The following is a 20155-nucleotide window of genomic DNA, read 5'->3' as shown; positions in this document are numbered from 1 at the left end:
AATCGCCTAAAATCAATCATTTTGGCAATCAAATTGCCTAAATCACTCTTTTTGGCTAAAAGCCTTAAAATCAATCATTTTGGCGACAATCGCCTAAAATCAATCATTTTGGCAATCAAATTGCCTAAATCACTTTTTTTTGGCTAAAAGCCTTAAAATCAACATTTTTTGGCAACAATTGCCTAAATCAAATCTTTTTGGCTAAAAGCCTTAAATCCACATTTTCGGCAGCACATGCCTAAAAATCAATCAATTCTTTGGCAAAATGCCTAAACAAAAATGCACAAAGCATACACACACTCATGCATTAAGCATCCCATTCAAAGCCCTTTTAAAAAGGCCTATCGAACTATGTTGACTTTGATCTTCCATTCGAACGGAAGTACGTAGGCACGTTTGGGATTTAACTCCGAGCGACAAGTCGAAATCACATAAATATTTTTCATTGATCTGATTACATCATTTACCCTGCAAAGCATTCATTCATGGTTAGTTCATCAGCATGACATAGTCTCGGGATCCACCTCGGGTTCGTAGACCATGCTTTAACTTTGGGTTAATTAATCTAGCAATTAGGTTAATTAAAATTGGAGTCACTTAGGGTTTTTTCCTAGTTTACCCTAAAATAATTAAACAAGGTGGCGACTCATACATTCACGTGCATTTCTGCCTTAGTCATATGCATCACATGCAGTTGGCATTCGGGGGAGGGGTTCACACTCACCAAACCAACTCCAAAGAGTGTATCAAGTCGAGTACACGTCAAGTAACGTAGACAGCCTACGAGACTTTTGTAATGAGTTGGATTCACTGACTTCCCTTCTCCTTCTTTTGTAATTTGAACTCCATACTCGACCGGAGTATCAACTGGTTGACAATCCTCCATAGAAAATTTTTTTAAGATCTCTCTAGCATACTTACTTTGAGAGATAAATATCCCTTCTTCTTCTTGCTTTACCTCAATACCTAGAAAGTAAGCCATAAGGCCCAAGTCGGTCATTTCAAACTCCTTCACCATGGAGTGCTTGAATTCTGCAATCATAGAGGGACTATTGCTTGTGAAATCCAAATCATCTACATATAAACACACAAGCAAAATATCTCCATTGAGGTTATTCTTTAAATATAAAGAATGCTCGTAAGGGCACCTAGCAAAACCACTTCGAATAAAGTAGTCATCGATTTTGGAATTCCACGCTCTTGGAGCTTGTTTCAGACCATAGAGCGTCTTTTTTAATCGGTACACCTTTTCTTCTTCTCCTTTGACGACAAATCCTGGTGGTTGTTCAACATAAACTTCCTCTTCAAGATTGCCATTCAAAAATGCTGACTTCACATCCATTTGGAAAATTCTCCATTTCTTTTGAGCAGCAAGTGAAATGAGTAATCTTACCATCTCAAGACGAGCCACTGGTGCAAAGACTTCTTCGTAGTCTATCCCAAATTTTTGCTTGTATCCTTTCACGACAAGCCTTGCCTTATATTTCCCCACATCTCCATTTTTGTTTGTTTTTTGTCTTATACACCCATTTGACTCCAATGGCTTTATGTCCTCGTGGAAGTGAGGTGAGCTCCCAAGTCTTGTTCTTCTTGATGGATCGGATCTTCTCCTCCATGGCATGTCTCCATTTTGTTTCTTTTGAGGCTTCCTCAAAGGTTATGGGATCATATCATGCAAAGAGACAAAGGTTACCATATAGTTCTTCTTCGTTTATATTAACTTCCTCCGTGGAATTATAAAGGTCACTGATTGCCTTTTTCTTCTTCACAGGGGATTCACTCAAGGAACTTTCCTCCGTATGGATACCAACATGTGGGGGTGATGTTGGCTCCCAATTTTCTTTTTTTTCGGTCTGACCGCTGTCCTTTTTTAAATCTTCTAGGATCGTGATTTCCTTCTGTTGGTTGTTATCCTCCCAGTTCCATGCACGATCTTCAACAAACTCAACATCTCTTGACATCACAATCCTTTTTGTGACAGGATTGTATAATTTATATCCACTGGAATTTTCTCCATATCCAAGCATAACACACTTTAAGCTTTTATCTTCGAGCTTTGTCCGCTTTTCTTCTTGCACCTTTGCATATGCCACACACCCGAAGACTAGAAGATGATCAACGTTCGGTCTCCTCTTGCTCCAAGCTTCTTCCGGTGTCATGTCTCCAACTCTCCTTGTAGGAAACCTATTCAGTAAATAAACTGAACAAGCAACAGCGTCTCCCCATAATTCTTTTGGAACCTTCCTCTCGTTTAACATACAACGAACCATATTCAAGATGGTCTGATTCTTCCTCTCCAAGACTCCATTTTGTTGGGGCGTTTGCGGCATCGTAAGTTGATGTATGATCCCATTTTCTTTGCAAAACGTATCAAATTCCCGAGAAGTATACTCACCCCCTCTATCGGTGCGTAAACACTTCAAGGGACATCCACTTTGTTTCTCGACCATACTTTTAAATTCTTTAAACTTTCCTAAACTTCACTTTTCTCCTTCATCATATAAACCCAAGTTTTGCCACTATAATCATCAGTAAATGTCAAGAAGTACCTATTTCTGCCAATTGAGATAGGCGTGATTGATCCACATACATCGGAGAGGACCAAGTCGAGACAACCAGCTGCTCTCGTTGAAGGATACTTCTTGAACGGCTTCCTGTGTTGCTTTCCAACAACACATGCTTCACATACTCCGTTAGGACGATCAATTTTCAGCATGCCTCTCACCATATTGTTCTTTTCCAATAACTTCAATGCCTCAAAATTGAGATGGCCATACCGGATATGCCAAAGAGTGGAATTGTCAATGGTTACTGCCTTTAAACAATTCTCCTCATTAATGCTTAGTCTTAGAAGGAACATCCGGTTCTTCGTCATCGTGACATTCGTGATAAGTTTGTTATTTTTATCACGGATGCTAAGAGCTTGGTCTTTTATTTGAATATCGTACCCTTTCTCGAGTAATTGTCCGACACTCAAAATATTATTCTTCATATCAGGAACATAATATACATAAGCGATGCACAGCCGCTGCCCGTTTTTAAGTTCAAAGAGAATTTTACCTTTCCCTTCAATCGGTCGTCGGGAAAGATCGCCAAAGGTGATATACCCTTCACGCCTTTCGTCAAGATCCACAAATAGGTTCTTTTTTCCACACATATGATTGGATGCGCCCTTATATATGAACCATGTGATGGATTTTGGATTCTCCACTACATCATAGGCCATCAAGAGTACTCCATCTTCATCCGTCTTCTCCGCGAGGTTTGCCTTTTCTCCGCCGTTGTCGGTGTTATACCAACACTCCTTTGCATAATGGCCATATTTTTTACAAATATGACATTGAACATCAGATTTGTGATATCTCCATCCACCACAACCTCGTCCACGACTTTGACCATGACCACGACCGCGTCCTCGACTAGTTCCTCTTTCGGCTGATTCTCCATTGTCATTATGGGAATGTTCAATGGTGGTAGTTGTTCGACCGCCTCTTCCTCTTCTTGACATGAATCTTCCTCTTTGAGAACCACCTCGAGAATTGGCATTTTTCAAAGTTAGCTTTGCTTGTAATGCTTGCTCTAGGGATTTTCCTTCACCTCTCTTTACAAGCCGTTGTTCATGTGCTTGAAGAGAGCCCATGAGCTGCTCTACCGTCATCTCCTCTAAATCCTTAGAATCTTCTATCATCACGGCCACAAAATCAAATTTGGAATCAAGGGACCGTAGGATTTTTTCAACAACTCGAACATCATCCAGATTTTCTCCATTTCTTCTCATTTGGTGAACGATCGAGATGACCCTCGTGATATAGTCAGAAATGGACTCCGAGCTTTCTTGATGTAGTGACTCGAATTGAGTGGGGAGAGCTTGTAAGCGAATCTCCTTTACTTTGTCGACACCACCGAACCCTTTCTGGAGTATCTCCCAGGCTTCTTTTGACGTCTTAGCGGGGGCAACTATCTCGAATGCGGTTTCGTCGAGACCTTGATATATTGTGAACAAGGCCTTCTTCTCCCTCTTTCTTAGCTCCTTCAACCCCTCCTTTTCTTCTTTCTTCATTTGTGCTTCCTCCATTGCGTCGGGTTCGGTGAATCCAGACTCCACGAGATCCCACACATCAAGTGATCCCAATAGAGCCTTCATTTGTATACACCAAATATCATGATTGCTCTTTGTCAATCTAGGCACTTGTGTTTGGAACGTACTTGTGGATGCCATGGCAAGATTTGAACTTTGCTCTGATACCAGATGTTGGCAATAATATAAATTACTTAATTATGAACAATCACAATACTCAAATACAAGCACTCAATTATGGAATAATATTACAAGGGAGACACACTCACAACTCACTCTTTTTCCTTTTTTTTTTTTTTATAAACTCACACACACAGAAGAGAAAACTAATCTCTCTATATATCTCTCTTCTTCATTCATTTTTTACATGTATATATAGGCAATATGATTGGTGTGTTAAATCCACTTTGGTAGCTTTCCAACAATAGTCCAAGTTAGGCACCGTTCATTGACTATACTTTCACCAACCAAGACTTTACTCGCCTTAGTCCAAGTTAGGCACCATCCATTAACTATGCTTTCACCAACCAAGACTTTAGTTAGTTGTAGACAAGTTTAGTTTTCTATCATTTACTGATGATTATAGTGGCAAAACTTGGGTTTATATGATGAAGGAGAAAAGTGAAGTTTTAGGAAAGTTTAAAGAATTTAAAAGTATGGTCAAGAAACAAAGTGGATGTCCCTTGAAGTGTTTACGCACCGATAGGGGGGGTGAGTATACTTCTCGGGAATTTGATATGTTTTGCAAAGAAAATGGGATCATACATCAACTTACGATGCCGCAAACGCCCCAACAAAATGGAGTCTCGGAGAGGAAGAATCGGACCATCTTGAATATGGTTCGTTGTATGTTAAATGAGAGGAAGGTTCCAAAAGAATTCTGGGGAGACGCTGTTGCTTGTTCAGTTTATTTACTGAATAGGTTTCCTACGAGGAGAGTTGGAGACAAGACACCGGAAGAAGCTTGGAGCAAGAGGAGACCGAACGTTGATCATCTTTGAGTCTTCGGGTGTGTGGCATATGCAAAGGTGCAAGAAGAAAATCGGACAAAGCTCGAAGATAAAAGCTTAAAGTGTGTTATGCTTGGATATGGAGAAAATTTCAGTGGATATAAATTATACAATCCTGTCACAAAAAGGATTGTGATGTCAAGAGATGTTGAGTTTGTTGAAGATCCTGCATGGAACTGGGAGGATAACAACCAACAGAAGGAAATCACGATCATAGAAGATTTAAAAAAGGACAGCGGTCAGACCGAAGAAAAAGAAAATTGGGAGCCAACATCACGCCCACATGTTGGTATCCATACGGAGGAAAGTTCCTTAAGTGAATCCCCTGTGAGGAAGACAAGGACAATCAGTGACCTTTATAATTCCACGGAGGAAGTTAATATAGACGAAGAAGAACTATATGGTAACCTTTGTCTCTTTGCAGGATATGATCCCATAACCTTTGAGGAAGCCTCAAAAGAAACAAAATGGAGACATGCCATGGAGGAGGAGATCCGATCCATCAAGAAGAACAAGACTTGGGAGCTTACCTCACTTCCACGAGGACATAAAGCCATTGGAGTCAAATGGGTGTATAAGACAAAAACAAACGCAAATGGAGATGTGGAGAAATATAAGGCAAGGCTTGTCGTGAAAGGATACAAGCAAAAATTCGGGATAGACTACGAAGAAGTCTTTGCACCGGTGGCTCGGCTTGAGACGATAAGATTACTCATTTCACTTGCTGCCGAAAAGAAATGGAGAATTTTCCAAATGGATGTGAAGTTAGCATTTTTGAATGGCAATCTTGAAGAGGAAGTTTATGTTGAACAACCACCAGGATTTGTCGTCAAAGGAGAAGAAGAAAAAGTGTACCGATTAAAAAAGGCGCTCTACGGGCTGAAACAAGCTCCAAGAGCATGGAATTCCAGAATCGATGACTACTTTATTCGAAGTGGTTTTGCTAGGTGCCCTTACGGCATTCTTTATATTTAAAGAATAACCTCAATGGAGATATTTTGCTTGTGTGTATATATGTAGATGATTTGGTGTTCACAAGCAATAGTCCCTCTATGATTGGAGAATTCAAGCACTCCATGGAGAAGGAGTTTGAAATGACCGACTTGGGCCTTATGGCTTACTTTCTCGGTATTGAGGTAAAGCAAGAAGAAGAAGGGATATTTATCTCTCAAAGTAAGTATGCCAGAGAGATTTTAAAAAAATTTTCTATGGAGGATTGTCAACCAGTTGATACTCCGGTCGAGTATGGAGTTCGAATTACAAAAGAAGGAGAAGGGAAGTTAGTGAATCCAAGTCATTACAAAAGTCTCGTAGGCTGTCTACGTTACTTGACGTGTACTCGACCTGATATACTCTTTGGAGTTGGTTTGATGAGCAGATACATGGAAACTCCAAAGACCTCTCATTTCAAGACGGCGAAAAGAATCCTAAAGTACATAAAAGGCACACTTGACTACGGGCTATTTTATTCCTCAAAAGAAAGCATGGAACTTGTCGGATTCAGTGATAGCGACTGGGCCGGAAGCATTGATGACCGCAAAAGCACATCCGGATTTGTGTTCTACCTTGGAGGTACGACATTTACTTGGTCATCTAAGAAACAATCCATTGTTGCATTATCTACTTGTGAGGCAGAGTATATTGCTGCATCATCATGTGTTTGCCATGCCATATGGCTGAGAAGATTATTGGAGGAGCTCAGAGTGAAACAAGCAGGACCGACCAAGATCTATGTTGATAATAAGTCAGCAATTGCGCTTGCGAAAAATCTAGTCCATCATGAAAGGTCCAAACATATTGATACTCGATTTCATTTTATTCGAGAGCATATCAAGAGCAAGGACGTAGAGCTCGTGCATGTAAAGACCAATGATCAAGTTGCTGACATATTTACGAAGGCTCTGAAGACTGATATGTTTCAGTACTTACGAAGCTTGCTCGGTATCACCGTAATTGAAGAGACAAGTTTAAGGGGAGGAAATGATAGAAAACTAAACTTGTCTACACCTAACTTGGACTAAAGTGAGTAAAGTCTTGGTTGGTGAAAGCATAGTCAATGGATGGTGCCTAACTTGGACTAAGTGAGTAAAGTCTTGGTTGGTGAAAGCATAGTCAATGAACAGTGCCTAACTTGGACTATTGTTGGAAAAGCTACCAAAGTGGATTTAACACACCAATCATATTGCCTATATATACATGTAAAAAATGAATGAATAAAAGTGAGATATAGAGAGATTAGTTTTCTCTTATATGTATGTGAGTTTATAAAAAAAAAAAGAGTGAGTTGTGAGTGTGTCTCCCTTGTAATATTATTCCATAATTGAGTGCTTGTATTTGATTATTGTGATTGTTCATAATTACGTAATTTATATTATTGCCAACATTTGGTATCAGAGCGAAGTTCAAATCTTGCCATGGCATCCACAAGTACGCTCCAAACACAAGTGCCTAGATTGACAAAGAGCAATCATGATATTTGGTGTATACAAATGAAGGCTCTGCTGGGATCACTTGATGTGTGGGATCTCGTGGAGTCTGGATTCACCGAACCCGACGCAATGGAGGAAGCACAAATGAAGAAAGAAGAAAAGGAGGAGTTGAAGGAGCTAAGAAAGAGGGAGAAGAAGGCCTTGTTCACAAAATATCAAGGTCTCGACGAAACCGCATTCGAGATAGTTGCCCCCGCTAAGAGGTCAAAAGAAGCCTGGGAGATACTCCAGAAAGGGTTCGGTGGTGTCGACAAAGTAAAGAAGATTCGCTTACAAGCTCTCCGCACTCAATTCGAGTCACTACATCAAGAAAGCTCGGAGTCCGTTTCTGACTATATCACGAGGGTCATCTCGATCGTTCACCAAATGAGAAGAAATGGAGAAAATCTGGATGATGTTCGAGTTGTTGAAAAAATCCTATGGTCCCTTGATTCCAAATTTGATTTTGTGGCCGTGATGATAGAAGAGTCTAAGGATTTAGAGGAGATGACAGTAGAGCAGCTCATGGGCTCTCTTCAAGCACATGAACAACGGCTTGTAAAGAGAGGTGAAGGAAAATCCCTAGAGCAAGCATTACAAGCGAAGCTAACTTTGAAAAATGCCAATTCTCGAGGTGGTTCTCAAAGAGGAAGATTCATGTCAAGAAGAGGAAGAGGTGTGAATACTCAAATTTTGAGGCTCAAAGAGCCAGTTTTCCCGGACTGCAAATGGCTTGGCCGGACCAGAGGCCATTTTGGAAATTTACCGGAGGTATGCCAATATGGTACTTAAAACGTCCGGGACGTCGCGAGGATCGCGGAACTAGTCCCAGAATATTTTTTGGAGGTCCGGAGGCCGCCCTCACCGGCGGCGGCGGCCGCCCTCACCGGCAGCGGCCGCCGGGATCCGACGGCTCAGGCCGCCGAAACAGTCCGTTTTGCCTATAAATACAGCCCCGGTGTGACCTTTCAACTCACTCAGTCTGTGTTGACGGACGCTCCTTCTCCCCTACGCTCCTTGCGTTTTCTTTTACTGCTTTTCTGCATTTTTAATTTAGCTTTTATTGCTTTCTTGCTTTAATATTTGGCCACTTAAATTAAATTAATTCTAAATTAATATTCCCCAAACGAGGAGCTTAATCCGGAGTTTTTCAAGATGAAGCTAAGAAGCGGTCACCGGTTAACTCAGGTAAATAAACAAAACTCTGCTCATTTAATTTTAGCACTTCATGCATATTTCTCTTCTACTCCTAATAACTCTACAACTGCATAAACACATTCATGTCATCAATTAGGCAAATAAACTGCCTCAATCAAATATGATTAAGCTTAAATACCCGGTTAATTAATAATCGTGGTATTAATGCTAAATCCGACAATATTGGCTAAAAAGCCTAGTTAATTAATGACTACCGTTTAATTGCCTTTATTTCGAACAGTCCGGCTTAAGTCCAATTAATCAATAATTGTGGCTAAAAAGCCTTAATCAATCACGTTTTGGCAACAAATTGCCTACAATTAAATCAACCACATTTTGGCAACAAATTGCCCACAGTTCAATCAATTTTTGGCAAACAAATTACCTATAAATTAGATTAACCACTTTTTAGCGACAAATCGCTTAAATCAGAAGCTTTGGCAAAATGCCTTAGAATTAATCAATCTTTTGGCTAAAAGCCTTCAAACAATCATTTTGGCGACAATCGCCTAAATCACATCAACTTTTGGCAAAAATTGCCTAAATCAATTCATTTTGGCTAAAAGCCTTAAATCAAGCATTTTGGCGACAAACGCCCGAATAATCACTTTTGGCAAACAAATTGTCTAAATCTTTTGGCTAAACGCCTTCCAATACCAACTTTTGGCACAAATGCCTTAATCACTTTGGCGACAAATCGCCTAACCAATTTTTGGCAATAAATTGCCTAAATCAATTTATTTCGGCTAAAAGCCTTAAGATCAATCAATTTTGGCGACAATCGCCTAAATCACAACTTTTTTTGGCAACAATTGCCTGAATTAATCCTTTTGGCTAAAAGCCATTAAAATCAACACTTTTTGGCATCAAATGCCTAAAAATAAATGTTCAGGCAGAATGCCTAAACAAAATGCACGAAGCATACACACACTCATGCATAAAGCATACCCATTCAAAGCCCTCTAAAAGAGGCCAACCGAACTACGTTGACTTTGATCTTCCATTCAAACGGAAGCACGTAGGCACGTTAGGGATTTAACCCCGAGCGGCAAGTCAAAATCACATAAACATTTTTCATTGGTCCAATTACTTCATCACCTTGCAAAGCATTCACTCATGGTTAGTTCACCAACATGACATAGTCTCGGGATCCACCTCGGGTTCGTAGACCATGCCTTAACATTGTGTTAATTAATCTAGCATTTAGGTTAATTAAAATTGGAGTCACTTAGGGTTTTTCCTAGTTTACCCTAAAATAATTAAACAAGGGGGCGACTTATACATTCACGTGCATTTCTGCCTTTAGTCACATGCATTCGTATGCCTTGATATATGGGGTAGGGGTTCACAGTTTGGCAACTCTGCTGGGGAATTATGTAATCGTTTTACATAAAGTGGACTACAATTGTTGTGTAAACTAACCTACCCTTCTTTAGGGTATTATTTTACTATGCTTTGTTTTGCAGGGTACCCCAACAAAAAGTTTAAGTATTCTTTCTTTAAGAATGCTTAACAAGGCGAATTTGGACCTAATCGAACTCTACTTTAAATCATTTAAATTTGTTGATTTATTTGCACGATTGAGAATCTTTTTCTCCATTGCATAACAAAATGAATTTCAAATGAATTTCTTCTCTCTCTGTTCAAACTTCTGAGTCTGGATAGCAAGTAGCGCTGATCGGCAGGTCTCTTTGATTATGTCGACGGACAGCCAAAGCGTCCTCCCTGTTACCGCAAACCATCCCTAATCCTTTTGGGGATGGCCCATGAGTATGCGTACCGTTGGACCCACGCGAAACTCTTTGTTTCACATGTGGTTAGGTATATCCATACTCAAGGTTCAAGGGTCCCTTAATAAGCCAATTCTCTATTTGTGTCATAGCCTATAGAACCTATCCTTTAGGACTGTATGCACCCAATGATGCTGAATCATTCCATTAAAAATGAATTATGTTGTGATGTTGTGCTCATTCACGTATTCATCCAATACTTCACAAAAAAAAACATTCCATTTCAAAGCTGGAAAATCACATTTTGGTCCCTGAGACTTGAAAAATTACATTTTGGTCCCTGAGACCTGGAAAATTACATTTTGGCCACAGAGGCCCAAAAATTTACATTTTGGCCACAGAGGCCCAAAAATTCTTAATTTGGCCCCAAAGGCCCAAAAATGCCCAATTTGGCCACAAAGGCTCAGAAGTTCACATTTTGGCCCCTAAGGCCCAAAAATTTCCAATTTGGCCACAGAGGCCCAAAAACTCTCAATTTGGCCCCAGAGGCCCAAGAATACCCATTTTGGCCCCAGAGGCCCAAAAATTTCCAATTTGGCCACAGAGGCCCAAAAATTTTCAATTTGGCCACAGAGGCCCAAAAATTCTTAATTTGGCCCCAAAGGCCCAAAAATGCCCAATTTGGCCACAAAGGCCCAGAAGTTCACATTTGGCCCCTAAGGCCCAAAAATTTCCAATTTGGCCACAGAGGCCCAAAAATTTCCAATCTGGCCACAGAGGCCAAAAAATTTTTAATTTGGCCCCAAAGGCCCAAAAATGCCCAATTTGGCCACAAAGGCTCAGAAGTTCACATTTTGGCCCCTAAAGCCCAAAAATTTCCAATTTGGCCACAGAGGCCCAAAAACTCTCAATTTGGCCCCAGAGGCCCAAGAATACCCATTTTGGCCCCAGAGGCCCAAAAATTTCCAATTTGGCCACAGAGGCCCAAAAATTTTCAATTTGGCCACAGAGGCCCAAAAATTCTTAATTTGGCCCCAAAGGCCCAAAAATGCCCAATTTGGCCACAAAGGCCCAGAAGTTCACATTTGGCCCCTAAGGCCCAAAAATTTCCAATTTGGCCACAGAGGCCCAAAAATTCCCAATTTGGCATAAGGCCCAAAAATTTCCAATTTGGCCTAAGGCCCAAAAATTCACATTTTGGCCCCTAAGGCCCAAAATTTTTTTTCTTGAGAACTTAGGGCCTTTCGAAAAGTAGCCCTAAGCACTCCACCTTACATATCACACCCCATTGGGTCCTATCCTAGGTGTCCTAGCATACCAACACTACCCTACCTCACACTATCTCACATACCCTATGAAAACACCTTATATAGGATAGTCTAATCGTTTTGACTATGTCCTTTCACAGGTACCCCTCCAAAGACCACCAGTACTCGAAACACCAACTGAGCTCTCACCCACAAGTCCAACAACCCCGATTGCACCAATGGGATCACTGTCTGACATCCAAAATCTCATAGAACAATTGGAGGCCAGAATGGAGGCTAGAATGAATTAGGCATTAGTTGCCCAGAGGACTGCACTAATAGCTGCACTAGGTAGTGGTAACGGAAATGGGGCTTCAGCTGGGGGAAGTGGACCTACTACCTCCAATCAAGGACCTGGTGCTGAACCGACAAACCCTACCCTTAACCTGGATGACATGCCCTCCAGAACTGCTTCTGAGCTGGAAGCTCAAAAAATGAGAGAAAAATTGGAACTTTTGGAAAGGTCAATCACTGCCCTTAAAACACACAAGGAAGTGGTGGACATGGACTCCTTGTCCTTGTTCCCCGAAGCAAGATTACCTACAAAATTCAAGATGCCTAACATGGACAAGTTTGACGGAACCACTTGTCCTAAAACGCACCTGAAAACGTATGTGGGTGCCCTCAACCCGTTTGGCCTGAACAGCGAGCTCCTTGCTCAGTTGTTTCAGCAATCTTTGACTGGTGCTGCATTAAGATAGTTTGTAAGCTTGGATCGTTCCAAAATGAAGAATTGGGAGGACATATGCAATGGTTTCAACACGCAGTACCATTATAATATCGAAGTGGATGTTACCCGGAGGGAGCTGGAAACTACTAAACAAAAGAACAATGATCCCTTCTCCTCGTTCCTTTCGAGGTGGAGAGCCAAAGCTGCTCAAATGATCAATCGACCCTCTGAACAGGAACAAGTTGACATAATAATCAAGAATTTACTGCCTGTCTACCAGTCACAGCTTCAAACACAGTACTTGCCTACGTTCCAATCGCTCATTGCGACTGCAACTAAGGTGGAAGACTTAATCCAGTTGGGTCAACTCAAAGAAGACTCATACAAGAAGCAGAATCATGCTGGACTTTGAAAAACCGTCTACAAGACCTAGTTGACAATGGGTCCATCATCCCCAAGAGCAAGCTGAACATCAACCAATCCCTTGCCTAACCATGGGATTAATGCAAAAAAAAATTTGCTGAACAAGAATCGTTCGATCCTTTCGAACTTTTCTTGGAAATAAATGAAGTTTGTGCCTGAGAAGGTTGAGATCAAGCCTCCAAAAGAACAAGGGAATTGTTCAAGACCAACAACAACCTGTCTGATCGATTTAAGCATCGAGAAGAACAAAGTCACTACAGTCAATCCAATCCTAGTCCATCACAGTCCACCTAGAGTCTATCTTTTAGGGTCTAGTTCTTTCTTTTCATTTTCATTTCCATTCAAGTTTTTTTCATTCAGTTCAAATTTCTAAATCTAAGTGTCTTTTGTACACAAATTTTGTCTTTTCAATAAAAAGGGATCAGTTTACATTCCAATCATGTTTATACTCTTTCCCTATCCTTTCCTGTGAAAGCACAAAAAAAAAATCGAAAAAAATAATAAAAAATTAAAAAAAATGATGATAAAAAAAAAGATAATAAAAATTGGCAAAGAAAAATGCATTCATTTGCTCTGCATCAATCAAAGCTGGGGGCATCCTGAGAAGCACCATTAAAGGGGAAGTTTTGAAGGGTAATCATGGAAAGGATCCAGCAAAGGGTACGCAAGACTTCAAACAGTACCGAGGCAAAGCCGATTGAAGGGGTTAGGGCCAGAATGGTTTCTCCGAAAACCCAGGAATGGAAGATGCTCCGACAGAGAGGTGTCTGAATTTTGAGCTTAAAAGCGACAGAATAAAGAAGTTATTGGGTTGGGTCTGCACGAAGTCGCAATGCTATCCATACATCTCAGAATGAAGTTGCCTCGAAATTCTTTATGGAGAGGCTGCTTCTAAGCAAGCAAAAGGAAAAACAGGACAAAAGGAACCCCTGGTCAAAAGGAAGCAAACAAAGCAAAAGAAAAAATGGGTCAAAAGGAGCTTCTGCACAAAAGAAAGAAATCAAGGACAAAGCTACAAGAAATGAAGTTGTCAAAAACGGGTCAACCGCAAGCTCTCCTTTAAATTCAAGCCCATCAAGGATAGATGACAAATCATTTCAGCCATAAGAACAAAGACCAAGCGGCTGCTCACATTTAGAAAAAGCAAGTTAAAAGAAGCAGTCATTTCCACAAATTGGATGACAACAAACACCTTGAAAATCAAGCGCCAGGCATGGCACAAGTACAAGTGTCCTTATAAACAAGGATCATTTCTCAAAACAAGGAAAAGGAAGAGTCTCCTCAAAATTCCTTATGGAGAGGAGAACCATTGAGGAAATAAGTTTCAAATTCGGAGGAAGATAAAGTTCAAGAAAAGGGATCAAATTAACCTCAAGAATTCAAACATGGCGAAGCCACCAATTCAAAGCATAAAAGCTTCTTCAACACTCAAGCCACTCAAGTTACCACCATAATGTGGGTATTCAAAACTCTTTATGATGAATACAAGTCATATTTCAGTCAACCAGTGGTAAAACCACTACAACAACAAAGTCGGATTCGCCTAGGGTCATTACTATTATACGAGTTCGAGTCAATAAGTTGATTCAACCTCATCAAAGTCGGGAATGAATCCCGTAAAGATATCAAGTCGGGAAGGAATCCCGCGAAGAAATCAAGTCAGAAATGAATTCTGCATCAACATCAAGTCGGGAAGGAATCCCGTAAAGACATCCAGTCGAGAATGAATCTCGTAAAGACAGCAAGCCAGGAAGAAATCCTGCGATGAAATCAAGTCAGAAATGAATTCTGCATCGACATCAAGTCGGGAAGGAATCCCGCAAAAACATCCAGTCGGGAAGGAATCCCGCAAAGACATCCAGTCGGGAAGGAATCCCGCAAAGACATCAAGCCGGGAAGGAATCCCGCAAAAAAAAAATCAAGCCAGAAATGAATTCTGCATCAACATCAAGTCGGGAAGGAATCCTGCAAAGACATCCAGTCGGGAAGGAATCCCGCAAAGACATCCAGTCGGGAAGGAATCCCGCGAAGACATCAAGTCAGAAATGAATTTTATATTAATATCAAGTCGGGAAGAATCCCGAAGAAATCAAATCGAAAATGAATTCCACAATCAACATTAAGGCGGAATTGAATTTTGCCCCAACAGCAAGTCGGAAATAAATTCCGCACCAAGACGGAAAGGAATTCCGCACTAACATCAAGTCGGAGATGAATTCCGCACCAGTCGAGCACGAAGTTCGCATCCCGGAAGGAACTACGAAAGACTTGATTCTCCCCATCCCTCGAAGAGTTCTTGGAGATACGTAGGCAGCCGCAAAAGCGCGGTCACAAACATAAGTTAGCATCATAAAAAGCATTTTCTCTTTGCCAATATAAAAAATAAAAAATAAAAAAAAAGAGAAGAAAAGAAAAATAAAAGCTGGAGTTGAAAACCCGAAAGGACGGCTTCAGGCAAGAATTGAGCCTGCTAGGCTGAAAACCCGAAAGGGCGGTCTAAGCAAAAGTTAGGGCAAAGAGCCTGCTAGAGTCAAAAAACCGAAAGGGCGGCTACTAGGCAAAAGTTAAGGCAAAAAAAAAAAAAAAAAAAAAAAAAAGAAAAAAAAGTGCTTTCATGAATTCTTTTAGAGAGTCCATTTTTCGTAGGATAAACAGCAAAGTATGTCCTTAAAAAAAAAAAAAAATCCCTTTCAAAGGTCTCCTTGGGAGTATATAAATAATTTTTTCCAGGAATCACCGAGTTCCTTCGAGTCAAAATTCGCTACAAGAAAAATTTGAGTCTCTAAATCGAGTCTCCTATAAGTCTCTAAAATCAAGTCTCCATCACCAGTGGTCATTCCACAACGAGTCACAAAAATCGAGTCATTCTCAAAAGTTCGTTTTGAAAGCGTCACTCTTTGAGTCATTCCTCGAAAAAAAAAGAGAGAGAGGAAAATGTCAATTCAATCCCCGGGATTTCCAAAACAACCCTAAAAAAAAATGTCAAACATAAGCATTGAGAGGTAATTCTTTAATACCTCATCTCCACTCGGACCATCGTTTCTTCAATCCTTTCAGACGAGCGATGTCATCCACATTGTCCATTTCCTCGAGTCATATAAGTGGCTTTGTTCTCTTTGATTCCTCAATCGATTGGACAAGTGCAACACCAATGTTTTGAAGTATTCCATGGTCAGCACCATTCTGGGGGCAAGAAGCGATAAGAACCTTCACCATTCTCCCATCACAGAAGTAATCACGGAATTTTTAGTCTTTCATTAAGAAGAAATTCTATTTCAGCTAATAAGGGCATCAATTCTCTCAAGCAGGGGGCAAAATCCTCCAAGTCGGATTCAGGAGCAAGTGTTATAAAAAGAAAACATACACAACCCAGGGTGAAACCCAACCATCGTCAATCTCTTTTACACAAACCCAGGGTAGAACCCGGTTAATGGTTAACCTTTTTTTTTTTTTTTTTTTACATAAAACCTAGGGTGAAACCGTAACCAATAACCAACCATTTTTCATCCAAAATCAAGCCATTTGATCATTTCGACTTTAGGTGGACCCTTGGTTCTCAAAGAAAAAAACAAAAATAAAATAAATCTCTTTTCAAGCCCTCGTTAAGAGGCAAAACATCTTTTCAAGTCCTCTAAGAGGCAAAATCTCTTTTCAAGCCCTCATTAAGAGGCAAAACATCCTTTCAAGCCCTCATTAAGAGGCAAAAGATATTTTCAAGTCCTCTAAGAAGCAAAATCTCTTTTTAAGCCCTCATTAAGAGGCAAAACATCTTTTCAAGCCCTCATCAAGAGGCAAAACATCTTTTCAAATCCTCTAAGAAGCAAAATCTCTTTTTAAGCCCTCATTAAGAGGCAAAACATCTTTTCAAGCCCTCATCAAGAGGCAAAACATCTTTTCAAATCCTCTAAAAGACAAAATCTCTTTTTAAGCCCTCATTAAGAGGCAAAACATCCTTTCAAGCCCTCATTAAGAGGCAAAACATCTTTTCAAGTCCTCTAAGAGGCAAAATCTCTTTTCAAGCCCTCATTAAGAGGCAAAACATCTTTTCAAGCCCTCATTAAGAGGCAAAACATCTTTTCAAATCCTCTAAGAGGCAAAATCTCTTTTCAAGCCCTTTAAGAGGCAAAACATCTTTTCAAGCCCTCATTAAGAGGTAAAACATCTTTTCAAACCCTCATTATGAGGCAAAACATCTTTCCAAGTCCTCTAAGAGGCAAAATCTCTTTTCAAACCCTCATTGAGAGGGGAAAACATCTTTTTCAAGTCCTCTAAGAGGCAAAATTCCTTTTTAAGTCCTCAAGGAGGCAAAAACATCTTTAAGTTGCAAACATAAATCCATGCATTTGATCATTTCATTTCAAAAAAAAACCAACGGCGGGGTTTCCTCCTCTGCCCATCCTTAAAATTTGCTCCTTCAGACAGCCACTGGCTCTCATAAATCATTTTTATGATAGCCAGTGGGGGGCAACTGTGAATACTCAAATTTTGAGGCTCAAAGAGCCAGTTTTCCCGGACTGCAAAGGGTTCGGCCGGACAGAGGCCATTTTGGAAATTTACCGGAGGTATGCCAATATAGTACTTAAAACGTCCGGGACGTCGCGAGGATCGCGAAACTGGTCCCGGAATATTTTTTGGAGGTCCGGAACTCCCGAAAAAGCCTCCGGAACATAAAACTAGAAAGTGCGCCGGCCGCTGCGACGGAAGCCGCTATCGCCGCCGGCGGCAGCCGCCAGCGACAGTGGTTGCGGCCGTCCTCACTGGCGGCGGCGGCCACCCTCACCGGCAGCGGCCGCCGGACACAGCGGCCCAGCCGCTGAAACAGTCCGTTTTGCCTATAAATACAGCCCCGGTGTGACCTTTCAACTCACTCAGTCTGTGTTGACGGACGCTCCTTCTCCCCTACGCTCCTTGCGTTTTCTTTTACTGCTTTTCTTCATTTTTAATTTAGCTTTTATTGCTTTCTTGCTTTAATATTTGGCCACTTAAATTAAATTAATTCTAAATTAATATTCCCCAAACGAGGAGCTTAATCCGGAGTTTTTCAAGCTGAAGCTAAGAAGCGGTCATCGGTTAACTCAGGTAAATAAACAAAACTCTGCTCATTTAATTTTAGCACTTCATGCATATTTCTCTTCTACTCCTAATAACTCTACAACTGCATAAACACATTCATGTCATCAATTAGGCAAATAAACTGCCTCAATCAAATATTATTAAGCTTAAATACCCGGTTAATTAATAATCGTGGTATTAATGCTAAATCCGACAATATTGGCTAAAAAGCCTAGTTAATTAATGACTACGGTTTAATTGCCTTTATTTCGAACAGTCCGGTTTCAGTCCAATTAATCAATAATTGTGGCTAAAAAGCCTTAATCAATCACGTTTTGGCAACAAATTGCCTACAATTAAATCAACCACATTTTGGCAATAAATTGCCCACGGTTCAATCAATTTTTGGCAAACAAATTGCCTATAAATTAGATTAACCACTTTTTAGCGACAAATTGCTTAAATCAGAAGCTTTGGCAAAATGCGTTAGAATTAATCAATCTTTTGGCTAAAAGCCTTCAAACAATCATTTTGGCGACAATCGCCTAAATCACATCAACTTTTGGCAAAAATTGCCTAAATCAATTCATTTTGGCTAAAAGCCTTAAATCAAGCATTTTGGCGACAAACGCCCGAATAATCACTTTTGGCAAACAAATTGCCTAAATCTTTTGGCTAAACGCCTTCCAATACCAACTTTTGGCACAAATGCCTTAATCACTTTGGCGACAAATCGCCTAACCAATTTTTGGCAATAAATTGCCTAAATCAATTTATTTCGGCTAAAAGCCTTAAGATCAATCAATTTTGGTGACAATCGCCTAAATCACAACTTTTTTTGGCAACAATTGCCTGAATTAATCCTTTTGGCTAAAAGCCATTAAAATCAACACTTTTTGGCATCAAATGCCTAAAAATCAATGTTCAGGCAGAATGCCTAAACAAAATGCACGAAGCATACACACACTCATGCATAAAGCATACCCATTCAAAGCCCTCTAAAAGAGGCCAACCGAACTACGTTGACTTTGATCTTCCATTCAAACGGAAGGACGTAGGCACGTTAGGGATTTAACCCCGAGCGGCAAGTCAAAATCACATAAACATTTTTCATTGGTCCAATTACTTCATCACCTTGCAAAGCATTCACTCATGGTTAGTTCACCAACATGACATAGTCTCGGGATCCACCTCGGGTTCGTAGACCATGCCTTAACATTGGGTTAATTAATCTAGCATTTAGGTTCATTTAAATTGGAGTCACTTAGGGTTTTTCCTAGTTTACCCTAAAATAATTAAACAAGGTGGCGACTCATACATTCACGTGCATTTCTGCCTTTAGTCACATGCATTCGTATGCCTTGATATATGGGGTAGGGGTTCACAAGAGGCCGTCGAACAACTACCACCATTGAACATTCCCATAATGACGATGGAGAATCAACCGAAAGAGGAACTGGTCGAGGACGCGGCCGTGGTCATGGTCAAAGACGCAGACGAGGTCGTGGTGGATGGAGATATTACAAATCTGATGTTCAATGTCATATTTGTAAAAAATATGGCCATTATGCAAAGGAGTGTTGGTATAAACCTCGCAGAGAAGACGGATGAAGATGGAGTACTCTTGATGGCCTATGATGGAGTGGAGAATCCAGAATCCATCACATGGTTCATATACGGGCGCATCCAATCATATGTGTGGAAAAAAGAACCTATTTGTGGATCTTGACGAAAGGCGTGAAGGGTATATTACCTTTGGCGATCTTTCTCGACGACCGATTGAAGGGAAAGGTAAAATTCTCTTTGAACTTAAAAACGGGCAGCGGCTGTGCATCTCTGATGTATATTATGTTCCTGATATGAAGAATAATATTTTGAGTGTCGGACAATTACTTGAGAAGGGGTACGACATTCGAATGAAAGACCAAGCTCTTAGCATCCATGATAAAAATAACAAACTTATCACGAATGTCATGATGACGAAGAACTGGATGTTCCCTCTAAAACTAAGCATTAATGAGGAGAATTGTTTAAAGGCAGTAACCATAGACAATTCCACTCTTTGGCATATCCGGTATGGCCATCTCAATTTCGAGGCATTGAAGTTGTTGAAAAAGAACAATATGGTGAGAGGCATGTCGAAAATTGATCGTCCTAACGGAGTATGTAAAGCATGTGTTGTTGGAAAGCAACACAGGAAGCCGTTCAAGAAGTATCCTT

At 40.5% G+C, this 20155-nt stretch overlaps 1 protein-coding gene across 1 annotated transcript; it reads left to right on the top strand.

Annotated features, from left to right (window-relative positions):
• The first annotated feature begins 7502 nt into the window (after positions 1 to 7502).
• On the top strand, positions 7503 to 19546 carry LOC149497593 (uncharacterized). Its single transcript, XM_089719225.1, has 2 exons — positions 7503 to 8234; positions 19313 to 19546. Exons 1-2 carry the CDS (start codon positions 7503 to 7505, stop codon positions 19544 to 19546), a joined length of 966 nt encoding a protein of 321 aa, XP_089575351.1.
• The last annotated feature ends 609 nt before the right edge of the window (positions 19547 to 20155 follow it).

This window comes from Jatropha curcas, chromosome 3, assembly GCF_041381405.1.
Source record: "Jatropha curcas cultivar XTBG-Jc1 chromosome 3, XTBG_Jcur_1.0, whole genome shotgun sequence".
NCBI lineage: Eukaryota > Viridiplantae > Streptophyta > Magnoliopsida > Malpighiales > Euphorbiaceae > Jatropha > Jatropha curcas.
This window is presented reverse-complemented; position numbering and strand designations above follow the sequence as displayed.

Excerpts from the sequence above, each read along its gene's own strand:
- LOC149497593 (XM_089719225.1), top strand. The coding sequence starts at position 7,503 with ATGGCATCCACAAGTACGCTCCAAACACAAGTGCCTAGATTGACAAAG. Across the intron at positions 8,235-19,312 it reads TGTCAAGAAGAGGAAGAGGT|GGGTTCACAAGAGGCCGTCG; the intron begins GTGAATACTCAA and ends TATATGGGGTAG.